Source organism: Oncorhynchus masou, chromosome 9 (assembly GCF_036934945.1).
Source record: "Oncorhynchus masou masou isolate Uvic2021 chromosome 9, UVic_Omas_1.1, whole genome shotgun sequence".
NCBI lineage: Eukaryota > Metazoa > Chordata > Actinopteri > Salmoniformes > Salmonidae > Oncorhynchus > Oncorhynchus masou.
Window position 1 is genome coordinate 9,353,855 of NC_088220.1, and position 16,940 is coordinate 9,370,794.

Consider the following 16,940-nt stretch of genomic DNA (forward strand, 5'->3'; position numbering starts at 1 on the left):
GCAACCTATCTATTTTAGGCCTATATGCACAAATCCAGACGGAGAATACATTGAAAAAGGATTGGCCCAAACGTAATAGGCCTACCTCCGTCTAAATAACCTCCTTATGTTTTACGCTTTCGTCAAAAAGTAATCTAGGCTAATTGTTAATAACCCTATTATAGCCAATGTATAATTTAGGATAGGCCTAGTAATGAATGCTATCCGCAAACTGAATAAATATCAGTAAAACACAGGCAACAGACCATTGGGGTTTCTCATGGATAATACAATTAAAATAAAAAATAACACAAGATAAAGATTTCTAAACTATAACCGCGGCTCTATATATAGGCTATGCTTGGCCTTCTGTACTTTATTTAAAATAAATATTTAATTAATTTAACAAATATACGCTGATGCCTTGACGTGTAGCTGATATATTACTATCTGTTCTACAAAGGTGTAGACCCAAAGAACAAATCGTCGTGTATCAAATTACTTTTCAAGTTCAATGTCATTCGTTTGAAGTGATGACATGTCGACAATTATAGGATGTTGAAAATAGGTTAGAAAATTAATGCTTAGACATACTCGCACATAATAAATATCGGTTGATGTTTTTATTTTCCAAAGTCATCTGACCACACACAGAAAGTACAAAAAACGTTCACTCTCCGGAGAAATATGTTCAAAGAAAGATTCCTACTTACAGTGCATTATTTCTAATCTATTTAAAACAAATGCAAATGTATATTCCACTACGAAGTGCTACATAACATTATATCTCAGGAATGGTAATGTTGCTGAAATAAATGTAGTATTGAGGTACATTTGTTTTTCTTGTCATTCTTGTGGACAAGTTGTAATGTGCCTGCACTGTACATTCTACATGGTCTCAATATAATTTATCAAATATTTTGTCAAAGGCAAAAGCAAACGTGGAATGAATTTAAAGTAAGTAACAAACTCGACAAAAACAGCCTTTTTAAATCCAGAGGAAACAAAACCAGGACAAACGATGCATAGAATACCGTTTTTTAGATTTGCATAAATACTTACAATTTAAATTGTCCAAACTATTCCAATGTGAGAATGGAAAAACATATCTCAGGGTAATGTGGCATCGGTATGACTTATTGTCTGTAGTGGTGGTTACCTACTTTTCAGTGGGACTGGTCTAAAGACTATAATTAAGAAATAAAACAAAATCCTAAACAGAATCAGCAGGTTCTAAGGGTGTTCCTCTATAGCTATCATACCAATGGCTTATTTATTTGTTACCACAAACATATTGTGCATATTGAGCATTGTACAAATACACATCAACAAACTGAAAACGTTAAAACAATAATGATGTTTTGTTAAATGTGAGTAAGGATAGTTAGACAATAGAGTAACCAAATGTACTGAACAATTCCTCCAAGTCAAACGGTCTCTCTTCAGTAGTTTGTGCTACTACGGCAAGCAACATAGACCAAATGCAGATGTCCACCAAGTTGACAGCAGCCACAGCTGTGTGATAACGTGATCAACTTGGGTCAAAAACCCTTCAGCTACAAAATGTCAGATCTGTCTCTTTAACGATCAAACAAGAGTTCTTCTGTCCAACATGAAGAAGTCATTCTGATTGTTTTCATTAAAGTTGTTCATCTGTTTGATTTAACAACAGGTGGTATCAAAGGTCAAATCAAATCAGGTGTTCAGAGGAACACACAGACTGCTCATATTCAGACACAAGTCAGTCAGCAGTCGGTCAGCGTGCGTTCATGTTGAATGATTTATGACGGTTCAATCAAGGTGACAACGACGTACGTCAGTCCTCCGAGATGACATCGATGTCCTCGAGGCTACTGCCTTGGTGCGTAGCCACCCTCCAGCGGCTGACGTGCTGGCTTCCTTTCCTCTTCTGCTGTGACTCAGGTGACTCTTCCTCCAGTTTCTGTCTCTTGTGCTTCGTCCTCCTGTTCTGGAACCAAACCTTTACCTGGAAGAGAAAGGAGAGACGTCAAGTTTAGCACTGGAAGAAACAAATGGTAAAATATAGAAGTGCGCTTGCTGTAAAAACGACTACAACTCGTTCTTCCACCTCCATGAAATACTTTGCGACAGCTGAATCGAACACACACATTTTCTTCAGTAAATGTACCTATGCCCTATGATTTTTAAGCGAAGCTTTTTTTTCAAAGTGTCATAGCAACAATGATTTTTCCAAGACAATATTTCACAGGGTGTACAACTGTTACTGCTTCCATTTCTTTCTATAACACTGGCAAACATTGCCTGCCTAAGGCTTCACATAATGTCGTTCTTTACAGCTTTTTGCCGTGCAAAGAGCATCATATTTTTATATTATTTTTCAGGCATTGTCTGGTTGTCATTTTTATATCCTATTTACAAGCTTGATTCAATTATTGGCCTAATACTTTTGAAATTAAAAGTTCAGCACATCGCAATACTGTATTCCCAATGCATGATATATTGCATGAGATGATTGCGAAAAGCCTGAATTGCTGTTGGTTAGCAGCGTGTTTCTGATGTGATTAGAGAAATCAGGTCATAAATAATAATTGTGAAATGAACTACATGATTTATTGGCATCACCATGCCCATCCCCATAACTACTGTGGAGAAACCTGGTTTTGCTATACGTTGGTTGAGAGGGTGTTGTGGGGTTCTGACAAAGAGCCTACTCATATCCGTTTCAGTGCTCTGGAATGCAGCCATGCCTTAAACGGCTCTGCATGATAAAATCCGACTTTTGCAGTGTCCGTACATACCTTAAGGGAACATTTTGACAATCACCGTATGGTTAGTCCTATGCCAATAATTTGCCATTCATTTTTGTCCACTACGGGGGTGAATTCCCTTACATAATTTACTGTGAAACGGCCTCTGTCGTCAGGGCAGAGCTGTGTTCAAGGAATTTAGTTTTTGTGTTTATACAGGACCTCCCGCCCTCACCTACGGTCAAGCAACCATGTCAATGCGGAGCTATACAGAGCCCTTCGCATTGGTCAAAAAATTGGGAGGCGCACGGTGATGCGGTACGGAGCTCAATCTGGCCTCTGCAAGCCTCGTGGCTCCGTAAGTAAGTCACACCCTCCATACAGAGCCTTCAACCACATTTTCAGATCAAGCATAAATTGGCTTTTAACCCCAAGGGGTTTAGAGTGCATTAAAAACCATGTTACGGGTGCGTTCAAGATCGCTGTGCCCCCCCCTCACACTCACCTGTGTCTCGGTGAGGCAGAGGCCGCTGGCGAGCTGCTTCCGCTCTACTCCCACCACATAGTGGTTCTTCTCAAAGGCCCTCTCCAGCCTGAGGAGCTGTGAGGGGGAGAAGGCTGTCCGGATGCGCTTCGGCTTGCGGGAGAAAGGCCCATGAAGGAGCAGGTTCTCTGGGCTGCTGTCCTCACCTGGAGAGAGGAGAGGAGGGAGAGGAAGTGGAGGGTTCGACTTAGGGTTGACAGACAGAAATGACACCGTAGCAGCTCTTGTTGTATGTGTACAGAGATAAGCTAGAGTATACTAACTGTTGTACACTAACTGTTGTACAACTCAGCAAAATGATACTAATGGTTTTTACTAAGTGGTTGTATTCGTAGGCTATGGTGTTGTTTTGTGATTAATAGCTGGTCCAATGACACCTCAAAAAGAGGGCAAAGCACTGACTGAGGACTTCAGTGTTGAAGCACATTGCATGCTGCTAAGGAGGGCATCAGTGTTGAAACACATTGCATGTTGCTCTCTAGGCCAGTATCAGCCACATCAATGTGCCCCGATGGGCAACTTCACTTGACTCATCATTCATGACACTTTCCCATAACGTGAGTAATTGATTCATGTACATGTAAAAGTTACTAATGTTAGGTTGTGATATAATCCTCCATTTCACAATGCCACCACACCTCATTCCACATGCTTGATCTATTATGCAGACAGATTTATCATGAAGGAGACGATATACTGTATGCATTACACATCACGTTTGAATGTCATCACATTTAGGAAACGACAGATAAAGGGACTGGGACTTTCAACAACGAGCCTATTGGTTCCTCACACACACACACACACACACACAGATAGAGAGATACATTTGAAAAAAGAAACACCTCCCTGATATATCATGGGCATGACCAATATTCCCTCTAATAGCTCCCTCTGGGACTACTGGCAGAATAAATATCAGCCTACAGAGAGAAGCATGAGATTGAACTTCACTCAACTTTCTAGAGTTTTCCCCCGTAGTTAACACTATCAACGTTTCCCTTTACTGTGGCAATTGTGATCAAAATCATGGCAATATAAGTCCCTTTCAACGCAACATACTGAAACAAAAACGAACTATGCAAGAGATTTTGTTGTGGGCAGAACGCATCGGAGAAGGATTTTATTGCGGTGACACACATGACTCAGCCTGTACTGTACACAGATAGGTACGGCATAACCAATCAGAGCTATAGTAGGCCTATATGCAAATAGCCCATTGCCATATATGGATCTGTGCTATTTACTTTGAACTGGACTGTGTTAACAGCATGAGCGGTTATGAGTAGATGTGCTTGTTTTGAGATCAAAGGGAGAGCTGCATGTAGCCATGTGTGCACATTCTGTTCATATCCTTTGCTGGTTAGTGAGTTACTAGCCCAGTTACAGATCATTTGTAGTCAGCAATGGGGGGGGGGTTGCATTTCTAGACATCTTTGAAAAGCTAGTCAGGTAAAGAGCTTTTTGTCTTAAAGGGGCAGTGTTGTATTTTGAGACGGGCTTGAATAAGCTAAGTAGCCTACAGGTAGCATAATTTGTCTGATTCTCTGTAATTCTGGTATGGGAATAATGATGCAATTTATTTTGTAAAGTGGTTTCTTCCATCAAACACCACAACAACATTTTCAGTCACATCCTTGTCTGAAGGACAAGTGAATAAACAGGTTAATGTTGAGCCATGTGTGTTTTTTCAGAAGTCTCGTGGAATGTAGACCTACATTGAACACCACACATTGCTGCTACTGTAGTCTGAATGATAGAACAGCTAATTCCATGTTAAAATATTATGGGATGCATTTTCCACATTGTTTTTGATGGCCTACATTATAATCAAATAGCCACAGTAGCCTACTTGACCACTGTTAACACTAACTTAAAGTGGGTACAGCCTCAGTGTTCACAGTAAATGTGCGCTGAAAGTTGCACAAGAATTTTCACAACATTCAAGTTTCCGCTCAGCAGACCTTAAATTTGCTCAGGGCCGGGATTTTTGTTGTTGTTGAGAGAACATTGGTCACGGCCCATCGAGAACGCACAGAGGGCCCGTATAAGCATATGTTTATTGTGAGAGAAACATATCTTTGCTTTTCAGATCAAAGTGTTTCAAAATAAGATACTTTAATTAGGACATTGCTTCGTTGGGCAAAAAGTAACAAAGACATGAATCACATGTATTGCGATCCAATAGTACGGTAATTTAAACTGATGTATTCCATAAAGCTTGGTGAACATTTCTCTTAGGCGAGACTCAATAAAAACCTCCAGAACTAGATTGTCTAGTTTCAATACTGATTCCCCTTATTTCATTCATAAGTTATGGATGGCAGGTTCATTCAGAACAAGAGAGGTATTTTACCACTATAGAGCAGTTCAGGGGCTTCACCTCTCTATATTGTGACATTAAGCTCATTTGTATACATGTAGGGCCTATAGTGTAGTCAACGCTGAGCATGAAACCTATGTGTTCAGTAACGCCTCATATGACATCACACGTAAATATCTCGGGCTGGGAAAATGCAAACAAACTATTGTTGTGAAGACGAAGTGTTGTGCAATTAAACAAATTGAATCGTATGAACATACCTGACTTCATTCAACACAGGGCAATAGTAAAATGTCCTTGTCGTTCAGTTTCATTGTGTACATGACTTTCTTCTCACCACAGGCCCAACATCTGCCCTCCCAGGATTAGGGTGCGTTTATTAAAATGACACATATAAAAAAAAACTTCAATATTTTTTACATAAGCAAATCCATCAATAAATTATTTGACCGCCACATGAAAAGGTTGTGCCTGGCTTGAAAAGAACCGTGCAGCACAAATATAACCTCAAACACGCGTACGCAAAAATCGGTTACAGCTCGGCAGTTGAGGGACAGTGTGTGGGATGCACCGAAAGCTGTGAGGAGTCTGTCAAACCACATGAATTAAATCAGCGACAGCAGGGCTTCAGTGTCCAGCCACAGCAGATCTACAGTGTCCAGCCACATTCATTCACATGCAAAACATGGGCCGAAGATGAAGCATCTATGAAAGGAGACGGATACAGAGAAGCAGTGAAAACTGACCGTGACCTCGGACTAGCGAATACCGATGCTATTTATTCAACCTTTATGTAACCAGGCAATTCAGTTAAGAACATATTCTTATTTTCAATGACGGCCGAGGAACAGTGGGTTAACTTCAGAACGTACAAAACGACAGATTTGTACCTTGTCAGCTCGGGGGTTTGAACTTGCAACCTTCCAGTTACTAGTCCAACACTAGTGGCACTACTGGCACACAAGCTTTGAAAGCGACCTAAAGGGGTACTGAATATTGGACTAAATGTACTATGGAAATATCTTGTTGTGATATTGCTATGATGAAACATTATGTCTACAATTTTTTTCTTTAATTGATAATGTCACGCTAATATAAACCTAGTTAGAAACTGTCCTGATGCTCTCTACTACACACAGTTAAATGAGTTAAATGAAAGACCTGTCTGTGGAAACAACCATGTATTTCTTCCCTAGCATAACATATGTGCTTATGGTCAACTCTTCATATCTTCACGAGCAGGTCTGATATGACCTGCTGCACTACTCACAGACAACGGTACTGAGTTACACATTAAGAGGTTTTCGAGTCCGACATCAACTTCAGTTAATCTAAAAGCAGTCTTTCTTGTTATTTTATTTAAACTTGTCAAGTCAGTTAAGAACAAATTCTTATTTAAAATGATGGCCAACCAAAAGGCCTCCTCTGAAGGGGGACGGGGGTTGGGATTAAAAATACAGAAATATAGGACTAAAAAACACACATCACGACAAGAGAGACAACACAGCATTACATAAAGAGAGACCATACAACATTACATAAAGAGAGACAACACAACACTACATAAAGAGAAACCTAAGACAACAACATAGCAAATGGTAATAGCAGCTAATAGTAGGTTTCCTCAGCTTGTATTGGTGGCTTTTTACAAGACAAAAAAAGTGACTACACCTTCTACTCAAAACAATGTCCCCCCCCATGCAATATTTCCCCCCATGCAATGTTTCCCCCCCAAAACATTAAGAACACCATCCTATCGAGTTGCACCCCTCCCCTTATGTCCAGAGAACCAGCCTCAATTCCTCATGGCATAGATTCGACAAGGTGTAGAAAGCGTTCCACAGGGATGCTGGCCCATATTAACTTAACTGCTTCCCACAGTTGTGTTAAATTGGCTGGATGTCCTTTGGGTGGTGAACCATTCTTGATACACAAAGGAAACCCAGCAGCGTTGCAGTTCTTGATACAAACTGGTGCGCCAGGCTCCTACTACCATACCCTGTTCAAACGTACTTCAATCTTTTGTCTTGCCCAGTCACCCTCTGAATGGCTCACATACACAATCCACGTCTCAATTGTCTAAACAAGCTTGAAAAATCCTTCTTTACCCTGTCTCCTCTCCTTCATCTACACGGATTGAAGTGGATTTAACAAGTGACATCAATAAGTGTTCATCTGGTCAGTCTGTCAGGGGTCTCCAGTAGCCCACCACCCATCTATGAGTAGCTTGCCAAACAATTCTGAAAGTAAATGTCATTTTCCTGTGTTCCACTGCAAACTGTCATTAACAAATCTCACAAGCATCAGACAGTGCAAGCTCCCAGCTACTATCTAATTGACGCAACATTGACATTATTCCACCCCTGGTTAGCCACTATTGGCTTAAAAAAAAACAAATACCTGCCAATTAATTTCCAGCAATATTTCCCCTGTCTGTCCGTGTGTGGCCATTTAATGTGATAACCATCTAGTGGGATAACATAAATAATGTTCCACAAAACGGTCACAATTAAATGTTAACTGCAAAGTAGTTTTACCTGGCAGAAGTATAGCACGAGTAAGTATATCATTTGTATCTATTATTTGTTATTTGCTAACTTTGGCATTTAGAACCATCACTCGACCGGCAAATTATATCGCACATTCCTCACTCGCTGGATGCGCAATTAAAGAGCCAGACGGCGCAATTAAAGGGGAATTACACTCATAAATCCTAATGTGTTCTTCAGGGCCCAAAACATGGTCTTCTGATGTGATTTCACCATTGACATGGACTCAGAACATCCAATTTCGTTGATTCTCTATGAACAATTGTAATTTTGAGAGTGAAAAATAATAGTAATCAAAAAACAGGAACATTTTCACTGAGATAACATAATTTGTGAAAATATAAAGCAGAATCTGTGGGGAAAAAAACAAACAGATTTTATAGGGCCCACCTTAGAGTTGTTTATTATCCCTTATTTTACCAGGTATATTGGCAAGAAAACATAGTGCACTATTTTCTGTGGAACACTAAGGACCTGGGGAAGAGTTGCAGAGGAGAAGAGAAAAGTGTGCCTATTTAATGGCTAGAAAACAAATGTGTAGCTCACGACATGCTAGAAAAGGTTGGAGACCCCTGCTCTTTGAGCGTTAGCTAGCAGGATGGAATTCAGGGGCAGATTAGCCACTTGTCGCCTGATGCTCACAAGGCACCCTGATCTCGTCCCATGCTGGTTCTGGCTGGTGGTTTAGTCACTGAGATAGACAGTCAGACTGGCATCATCTGTCATATGGCGTTAGTGGCGTCACCTCCACTCAAATCCCTCTGGGGAAGTCTGAGACTGGGGGAACAACTCACCAGGTTGAACACTAATGCTCAGTAAGAGTGCTGATCTAGGATCAGTTTAGCCTTATAGATCATAATAAATATAATAATATGTACTGGGTGACATGATCCTAAATCAACACTCCGACTCTGAGACTATTTGTGAATACTAACCCTAAACTGTAAGGGTGGTTCAGCCCCAGCCACAGAGGGAATACCCTCCAGGGGATGAGCCTTCAACACTTTGGCCTGTACTCAGCGGGTTGGGGAACATGCCTCCAACATGACTACCAGGGAGCAGATGGCAGCGCCAGCCAGAGAGCTGTGTTCATCACCAGGAACACCAGTCCCCTGGCACCAACAAGACTGGTCTTGTCAGCAGTAAGCTACACACTGGGTAGTGGTGGGGGCCAATCTCTCATTCTAACCCTAGATGGATGAATATGGAGGCAGTCAGATGAATGATAAATAAGAGGGGAGGATGGTGGTAAATAAGGGGGATGATAGTGGTAAATAAGGGGGATGGTGGTAAATAAGGGGGAGGATAGTGGTAAATAAGGGAGGAGGATGGTGGTAAATAAGGGGGAGGATGGTGGTAAATAAGGGGGAGGATGGTGGTAAATAAGGGGGAGGATGGTGGTAAATAAGGGGAGGATAGTGGTAAATAAGGGGGAGGATGGTGGTAAATAAGGGGGAGGATAGTGGTAAATAAGGGGGAGGATGGTGGTAAATAAGGGGGAGGATAGTGGTAAATAAGGGGGATGGTGGTAAATAAGGGGGAGGATAGTGGTAAATAAGGGGGAGGATGGTGGTAAATAAGGGAGGAGGATGGTGGTAAATAAGGGGGAGGATAGTGGTAAATAAGGGGGATGGTGGTAAATAAGGGGGAGGATAGTGGTAAATAAGGGGGAGGATGGTGGTAAATAAGGGGGGAGGATGGTGGTAAATAAGGGGGAGGATGGTGGTAAATAAGGGGGGAGGATGGTGGTAAATAAGGGGGAGGATAGTGGTAAATAAGGGGAGGATGGTGGTAAATAAGGGGGAGGATAGTGGTAAATAAGGGGGAGGATGGTGGTAAATAAGGGGGGAGGATGGTGGTAAATAAGGGGGAGGATAGTGGTAAATAAGGGGGAGGATGGTGGTAAATAAGGGGGGAGGATAGTGGTAAATAAGGGGGAGGATGGTGGTAAATAAGGGGGAGGATAGTGGTAAATAAGGGGGAGGATGGTGGTAAATAAGGGGGAGGATGGTGGTAAATAAGGGGGAGGATAGTGGTAAATAAGGGGAGGATAGTGGTAAATAAGGGGAGGATAGTGGTAAATAAGGGAGGAGGATAGTGGTAAATAAGGGGGAGGATAGTGGTAAATAAGGGGGAGTATGGTGGTAAATAAGGGGGAGGATAGTGGTAAATAAGGGGGAGGATAGTGGTAAATAAGGGGGGAGTATGGTGGTAAATAAGGGGGAGGATGGTGGTAAATAAGGGGAGGATAGTGGTAAATAAGGGGGAGGATGGTGGTAAATAAGGGGGAGGATAGTGGTAAATAAGGGGGAGGATGGTGGTAAATAAGGGGAGGATCGTGGTAAATAAGGGGGAGGATATTGGTAAATAAGGGGGAGGATGGTGGTAAATAAGGGGGAGGATAGTGGTAAATAAGGGGGGAGGATGGTGGTAAATAAGGGGGGAGGATGGTGGTAAATAAGGGGGAGGATAGTGGTAAATAAGGGGGAGGATATTGGTAAATAAGGGGGGGTGGTCTATTTCCATATAAAGTAGGGGTGGATGGTCTTTATCTGACTGTGGTTGGTTGATTGATTGATTGTTTGTTTTTCTGTCTGGTTATAAACAAAAGGACTAAACGACAAGAAGAAGAGAAGCATTCTATGAACTATTGATTGATTGTTTGTTTTTCTGTCTGGTTATAAACAAAAGGACTAAATGACAAGAAGAAGAGAAGCATTCTATGAACTATTGATTGATTGTTTGTTTTTCTGTCTGGTTATAAACAAAAGGACTAAACGACAAGAAGAAGAGAAGCATTCTATGAACTATTGATTGATTGTTTGTTTTTCTGTCTGGTTATAAACAAAAGGACTAAACGACAAGAAGAAGAGAAACATATTTGATAATTCTATGAACTATCAAATATGTTAGGAAAATAATGTTTACAATGCAGTTATCCTACAAGTTAACTTCCAACACGTGTCTCCTGGCATTCAACACAAAGCAATGTGTCAGAGCAAACCTCCAGACCATCAGACCATGAGATGGGTGAATTTTACTGTCTGCCTTCCTTCCTGGTGATAACAATCCCATACACACCGAGATGTACCCCAAATACTATACACCGAAATGCACTGAAATACACCCCAAAGGCTACACAATGAAATGCACCCCAAAGGCTACACAATGAAATGCACCCCAAAGGCTACACACTGAAATGCACCCCAAAGGCTACACACTGAAATGCACCCCAAAGGCTACACACTGAAATGCACCCCAAAGGCTACACACTGAAATGCACCCCAAAGGCTACACAATGAAATGCACCACAAAGGCTACACACTGAAATGCACCCCAACGGCTACACACTGAAATGCACCCCAAAGGCTACACACTGAAATGCACCCCAAAGGCTACACACTGAAATGCACCACAAAGGCTACACACTGAAATGCACCCCAACGGCTACACACTGAAATGCACCCCAAAGGCTACATACTGAAATGCACCCCAATACAAATAAGTGCTCACATGTGTAGGACCTAAGATCCTGTTTATATTGTGCTGTTCTCAATCTCTCTCTCTCAACACCTCTCTTTCTCTCAACATCTCTCTCTCAACTTCTCTTAAGCTCTCTCTCTCCCTCTCTCCCAACCTCTCTCTCTCTCTCCCAACCTCTCTCTCTCCCAACCTCTCTCTCTCTCCCTCTCTCTATCTATCTCTCTCCCAACCTCTATCTCTCTCTCAACATATCTCCCTCAACTTCTCTCTATCTCTCTCAACATCTCTCCCTCAACTTCTCTCTATCTCTCTCCCTCAACTTCTCTCTCAACATCTCTCCCTCAACTTCTCTCTATCTCAACATCTCTCCCCCAACTTCTCTCTCTCTCTCTCTCTCTCTCTCTCTCTCTCTCTCTCTGTCTCAACATCTCTCCCTCAACTTCTCTCAACCTCTCTCTTTCTCTCTTTCTGTCTCTGTCTCTATCTCAACCTCTCTCTCTCTCTCTCTCTCTCAACCTCTCTCTCAACCTCTCTCAACCTCTCTCTCTCAACCTCCCTCTCTCTCTCTGTCAACCTCTCTCTATCTCTCTCTCAACCTCCCTCTCTCTCTCTCTCAACCTTTCTCAACCTCTCTCTCTCTCTCTCTCTCTAGCTCTCTCTCTCAATCTGTCAACCTCTCTCTATCTCTCTCTCAACCTCCCTCTCTCTCTCTCTCAACCTTTCTCAACCTCTCTCTCTCTCTCTCTCTAGCTCTCTCTCTAGCTCTCTCTCTCAATCTGTCAATCTCTCAATTAAAAAACAATTAACTGTAAACAATACACTTAGAAAAGTTTAAAAAAAATAGACATTTTAAATGTTATATTATGTATATATACAGTGTTGTAATGATGTCTCTCTCTCAACCTCTCTCAACCTCTCTCTGTCAACCTCTCTCTCAACCTTGCTCTCTCTCTCTGTCAACCTCTCTATCTCTCTCTCTCAACCGCTCAGGAAGTGGGGGAGTAAGAAAGAAAATCAATCTCCCATCCATCCATCCATCTCTAACAGTAAGTGACAGTCATGATGGCTATTCCTCTCCTCTCACTCCTCCGGTCTGTAGTTAGCCTTGTCTAAACACTAGTTTTCATGGTTATTGGACACCATCAGTGAGTGGATCTGCTGTGTCCGTAAACAAAGACACTTTATCTGAGCTCCTGATCTGAGCAACAGTGACACCAACCTCTGACTCCCACTGATTACCTGACTGAGGTACACCCTGAAGGTTACCTGGTAAAGAGGAGGAGTGCTGATCTAGGATCAGACCCCCCCCTTTGTCCTCATAATCTTATTCATTAATGGATCCTAGAATTAATTAATGGATCCCTAGATCAGCACTAATACTCTGAGACACAGTGAATACGGCCCTGGGCTGACTGGTCAGAGTGTAACATACCTGAGAGCACACCTGATGTGGCTAACCACTGCTGTCCACTGAGTCAACGAGATGAGCGTTGAAAGTTATTGATCTGTCTGGTTTAACAAATTGCTTTGTTTTTTGAGGACCACCTAGCATCAGTTATTAAGGATGTTCACCATGTATTGCATATATGTACTGCAAATAGCTTGAATGAGAAGATTTAAGGTTTTGGTCACTGAATATTGAGATTTTCCAATATTCAATTTCTCTCATGGCTTTGTTTGGTTGCTAAAGCTGGTCCATTTTCAAATAGTTATTGTCTTATCAGAAATGGCCAGCCTTTAAATCTAAAGTAGAACACAAAGCAAATTAATTTAATTAAATAGTATTATTATTATTATTTGTTTATTGTTTATGATTGCTGTTTTTATTTGTAATAATACTATAATATTATTATAAACTAATAATATTACAATATTCCTGTCTTTAGTTATTTTTCATTAAAATAACTTTCATATTAAATAATTATTAGTTCATTATTTCTAAATATTTGAGAAAAAAAATCCTTATAATCAGTGGTGTAAAGTACTTAAGTAAAAGTACCATTTAAGTATTTTTAGGGAGAGGTATCTGTACTTTACTATATTTTTGACTACTTTTACTTTCACTTCACTACATTCCAAAAGAAAATTATGTACATTTTACTCAATATATTTATTCTGACACCCAGAAGTTCTTGTTACATTTCGAATACTTTGGACAGGAAAACGGTCTAATTCACAGACGTATCAAGAGAACATCCCTGGTCATCCATACTGCCTCTGATCACTAAACACAGATGCTTCGTTTGTAAATGATGTCTGAGTGTTGGAGTGTGCCCCCTGGCTATCCGTACATTTAAAAAACAAGAAAATCGTTCCGTCTAGTTTGCTTAATAGAAGGTTAATTGAAATGATTTATACTTTTGATTTTGATACTTAAGCATATTTTATCAATTACATTTACTTTTGATACCTCAAGCATATTTATTTAAAACAAAATACTTTTAGACTTTTACTCAAGTCGTATTTTACTGGGTGACTTTTACTTGAGTCATTTTCTGTTAAGGTATCTATACTTTTACTCAAATATGACAATTGGTTACTTTTTCCATCACTGCTTATAATTAACTTTCTGAATAACGCAAAACCTAAAACGAATGGGTTGGCAAAAGGAAAAAAAATATTAATTATAAGGCCTATTTGTTAGATAAATATTGTTCTTATTTTATATTATTTTATTTGTATAATTGCATAGAGCTCACAAATTTAAATCACAATTAATTGACCCTGGTATTATTATTCAACATATTAGACTATTGATCTCCTAACAACGTTTTGGGAACATACATAATAAGAAAATGCAATGATTTTGATGTGCATTTTAAATGAATAAAAATAAACAATATAGTCTACTTGAATTAAAACATGTTAACGTTCCAAAATTAAACTACTGAAATGTTATAGGTTTAAAAAATAGTTGTTTTAAGCTACGGGCGGGCGCAAATCCTGGGTGCAATGTTTTTACGTTTAATTTAACGCATCCAATCTCTGAAATGTACGAATAATGCATCGACATAACTTTAAAAAAGCATAAAGACTTAAAATATAAATAGTAAAAGCTATAGTTGGATGTTGAAACGTTTTCATCTCCAAACAAATTTCAGTAGTTTTAATCATTTGCTTTGCTCCTGTTTTTGTTGCTTTCCCCTTTTAATACATGATTTGTATCCTGACTAAAATACCATCCATAACAACATGTTGCATGTTCAGGGATCAATAAGGACAGTTCTTCCATCAGTCAACTCGAGTTCTCATTTCTGATGCGTACAGTCGTTGTAATTTAGCTCGTGTTTCTTTATCAATCATGCAAGGATATGCCCAAACATATATTATTGAAAATAACTTTGGTAATATTCATTCAATTAAAGAATGTATTCGCTTACCTTGGAACCTGTGACCGAGATATCTGTTTCGAAGAACCCACGGGTAGAAATTCAACGTGTCTCTCTGATGCGGGTTGAAGAAAGGCTGCGATGGAAGCTGGAGCGGATGCAGGGGCAGACCGGAGTTCCCTGTGTGTGTGCCCGGGTCAGGGAACATCATGTCTGGACTGCCGTATAAAGTCCTGCCGGAGTTCTGGAAACAACTCCCAAAGGGCGCCGGGTGAATTGATTCCATGAACCTCAGCGCTGTGGGTCTGATCGGTTCGTCCCCGTTAGTCGAAGAGTTCACGTCTTTCCCAACAAGGGATTCGATGGTAAAACACTTCTTACTATGTTGGTACATGATCAAGAATAGGCTATAGTTTATATATTTCTAATAATATATTCAATGACACAGTTATAAAACAGGTGATGCAGAAGAAAACCTCACAACAGTAGTAGTAGAACAGTTCCCGGGAAATCCATAACTCGCAGTCCCTCACGCGTGCAAATCGTGCTGCTTATATCCGTGGACCTCTGGAAGCGGGTTTCCTGTAGATCCGGTTCACTCTCTCCGAACCTTGTCTTCAGTAGGTTATCGATCGGATTTCTCTGCTTTAACCATCTGACAAAAATCAAGTTTCGGTTCTAGATACCACTGCAGCGTCAGATTCATTCATCTGTGATTGTGTTTATGACAGACTGGCTCTTGTCTCAGTCTCATCACTCCTGGAAATAAATGTTGGACTGTGCTGCATTATGAGCAAGGATCAGTAGGCTAAGCCTTTGACAAAGAGCCTGTCACTCGTCAGACTCAATACCTGCCCTCAACTGTCGCTGACATAGGTGTGGTGGGCATGCGCAGATAGGGACCGTGTAGACCTAGCATAACAGCCATTTTGTAAATCTAAATGAGTGGCTTCTGCTTTATTTAAATGACGTGTGACTAGTAGCCTATCGATATGCGTTTTTTTCAATGTTGCAAAGTGATATTATATTAAATCAGAAGAAACATAATTTGAAGGATTTTCTTGTTAATGAAATATTTAGTAATTGTAACTTACTTATAACAAGTTTATTATGCCCTATGTCGTCTCGTCATCCCCCAAATGGTCCCTAAAATCTAGGAAATTAGCCTCCTAATAGAAAACAATAGAAAAGGTTTTCACACAAAGTGATTCTGGTAATGTATTCTATAGCCCATAGCTGACAGTGGCACCTGAAGGTTCATTGATCAATTAGATCATACCAGTCCAAACCTTTAAAGCCACTTCTAACAAATTAAACATGGTAATTCTAGGGATCAACTACAAAATATCTCTGGGGTTTACTATGATTTGTTTTTATTTATCAAGGTATCCAAAATCACTGTGGACTGAAATCACTGTGGACTCTTTTAAAGTGCATTCGGGAAAGTATTCAGACCCTTCCTCTTTTACACATTATTCTATTCTAAAATGGATGAAAAAAAGAATCCTCATCAATCTACACACAATACCCCATAGTGACATCACAATACCCCATAATGACATCACAATACCCCATAGTGACATCACAATATCCCATAATGACAAAGCAAAAACAGTTGTTTTTTTAAAAATACCTTATTTTACATAAGTATTTAGACTCTTTACTATGACACTCAAAATAGAGTTCATGTGCTTCCTGTTTCCATTGATAATCCTTGAGATGTTTCTACAACTTGATTGGAGTGGCACCTGTGGTAAATTCAATTGGTTGGACATGATTTGCAAAGGCACACACCTGTCTATATAAGTTCTCACGGTTGACAGTGCATGTCAGAGCAAAAACCAGGCCATGAAGTCGAAGGAAGGAATTGTCCGTAGAGCTCCGAGATAGGATTGTGTCGAGGCACAGATCTGGGGAAGGGTACCAACACATTTCTACAGCATTGAAGGTCCCCAAGAACACAGTGACCTCCATCATTCTTAAATGGAAGAAGTTTGGAACCAC

At 40.4% G+C, this 16,940-nt stretch overlaps 1 protein-coding gene across 1 annotated transcript; it reads right to left on the reverse strand.

The window, feature by feature from the left end:
• Positions 1–594: 594 nt before the first annotated feature.
• Positions 595–15,759, reverse strand: LOC135545148 (homeobox protein EMX1-like). Its single transcript, XM_064972782.1, has 3 exons — positions 14,988–15,759; positions 3,214–3,398; positions 595–1,966 (listed from the first exon to the last, which is right to left on the reverse strand). Exons 1-3 carry the CDS (start codon positions 15,328–15,330, stop codon positions 1,796–1,798), a joined length of 699 nt encoding a protein of 232 aa, XP_064828854.1. The 5' UTR covers positions 15,331–15,759; the 3' UTR covers positions 595–1,795.
• Positions 15,760–16,940: the final 1,181 nt, after the last annotated feature.

Bases quoted from the DNA above. Each gene is read 5' to 3' on its own strand.
- LOC135545148 (XM_064972782.1), bottom strand. From the start codon at position 15,330: ATGTACCAACATAGTAAGAAGTGTTTTACCATCGAATCCCTTGTTGGG. The intron at 3,399-14,987 runs GTAAGCGAATAC...TCCTCTCTCCAG, and splicing joins TCTCGGTCACAGGTTCCAAG to GTGAGGACAGCAGCCCAGAG. The intron at 1,967-3,213 runs GTGAGTGTGAGG...TTTCTCTTCCAG, and splicing joins TCTGCCTCACCGAGACACAG to GTAAAGGTTTGGTTCCAGAA.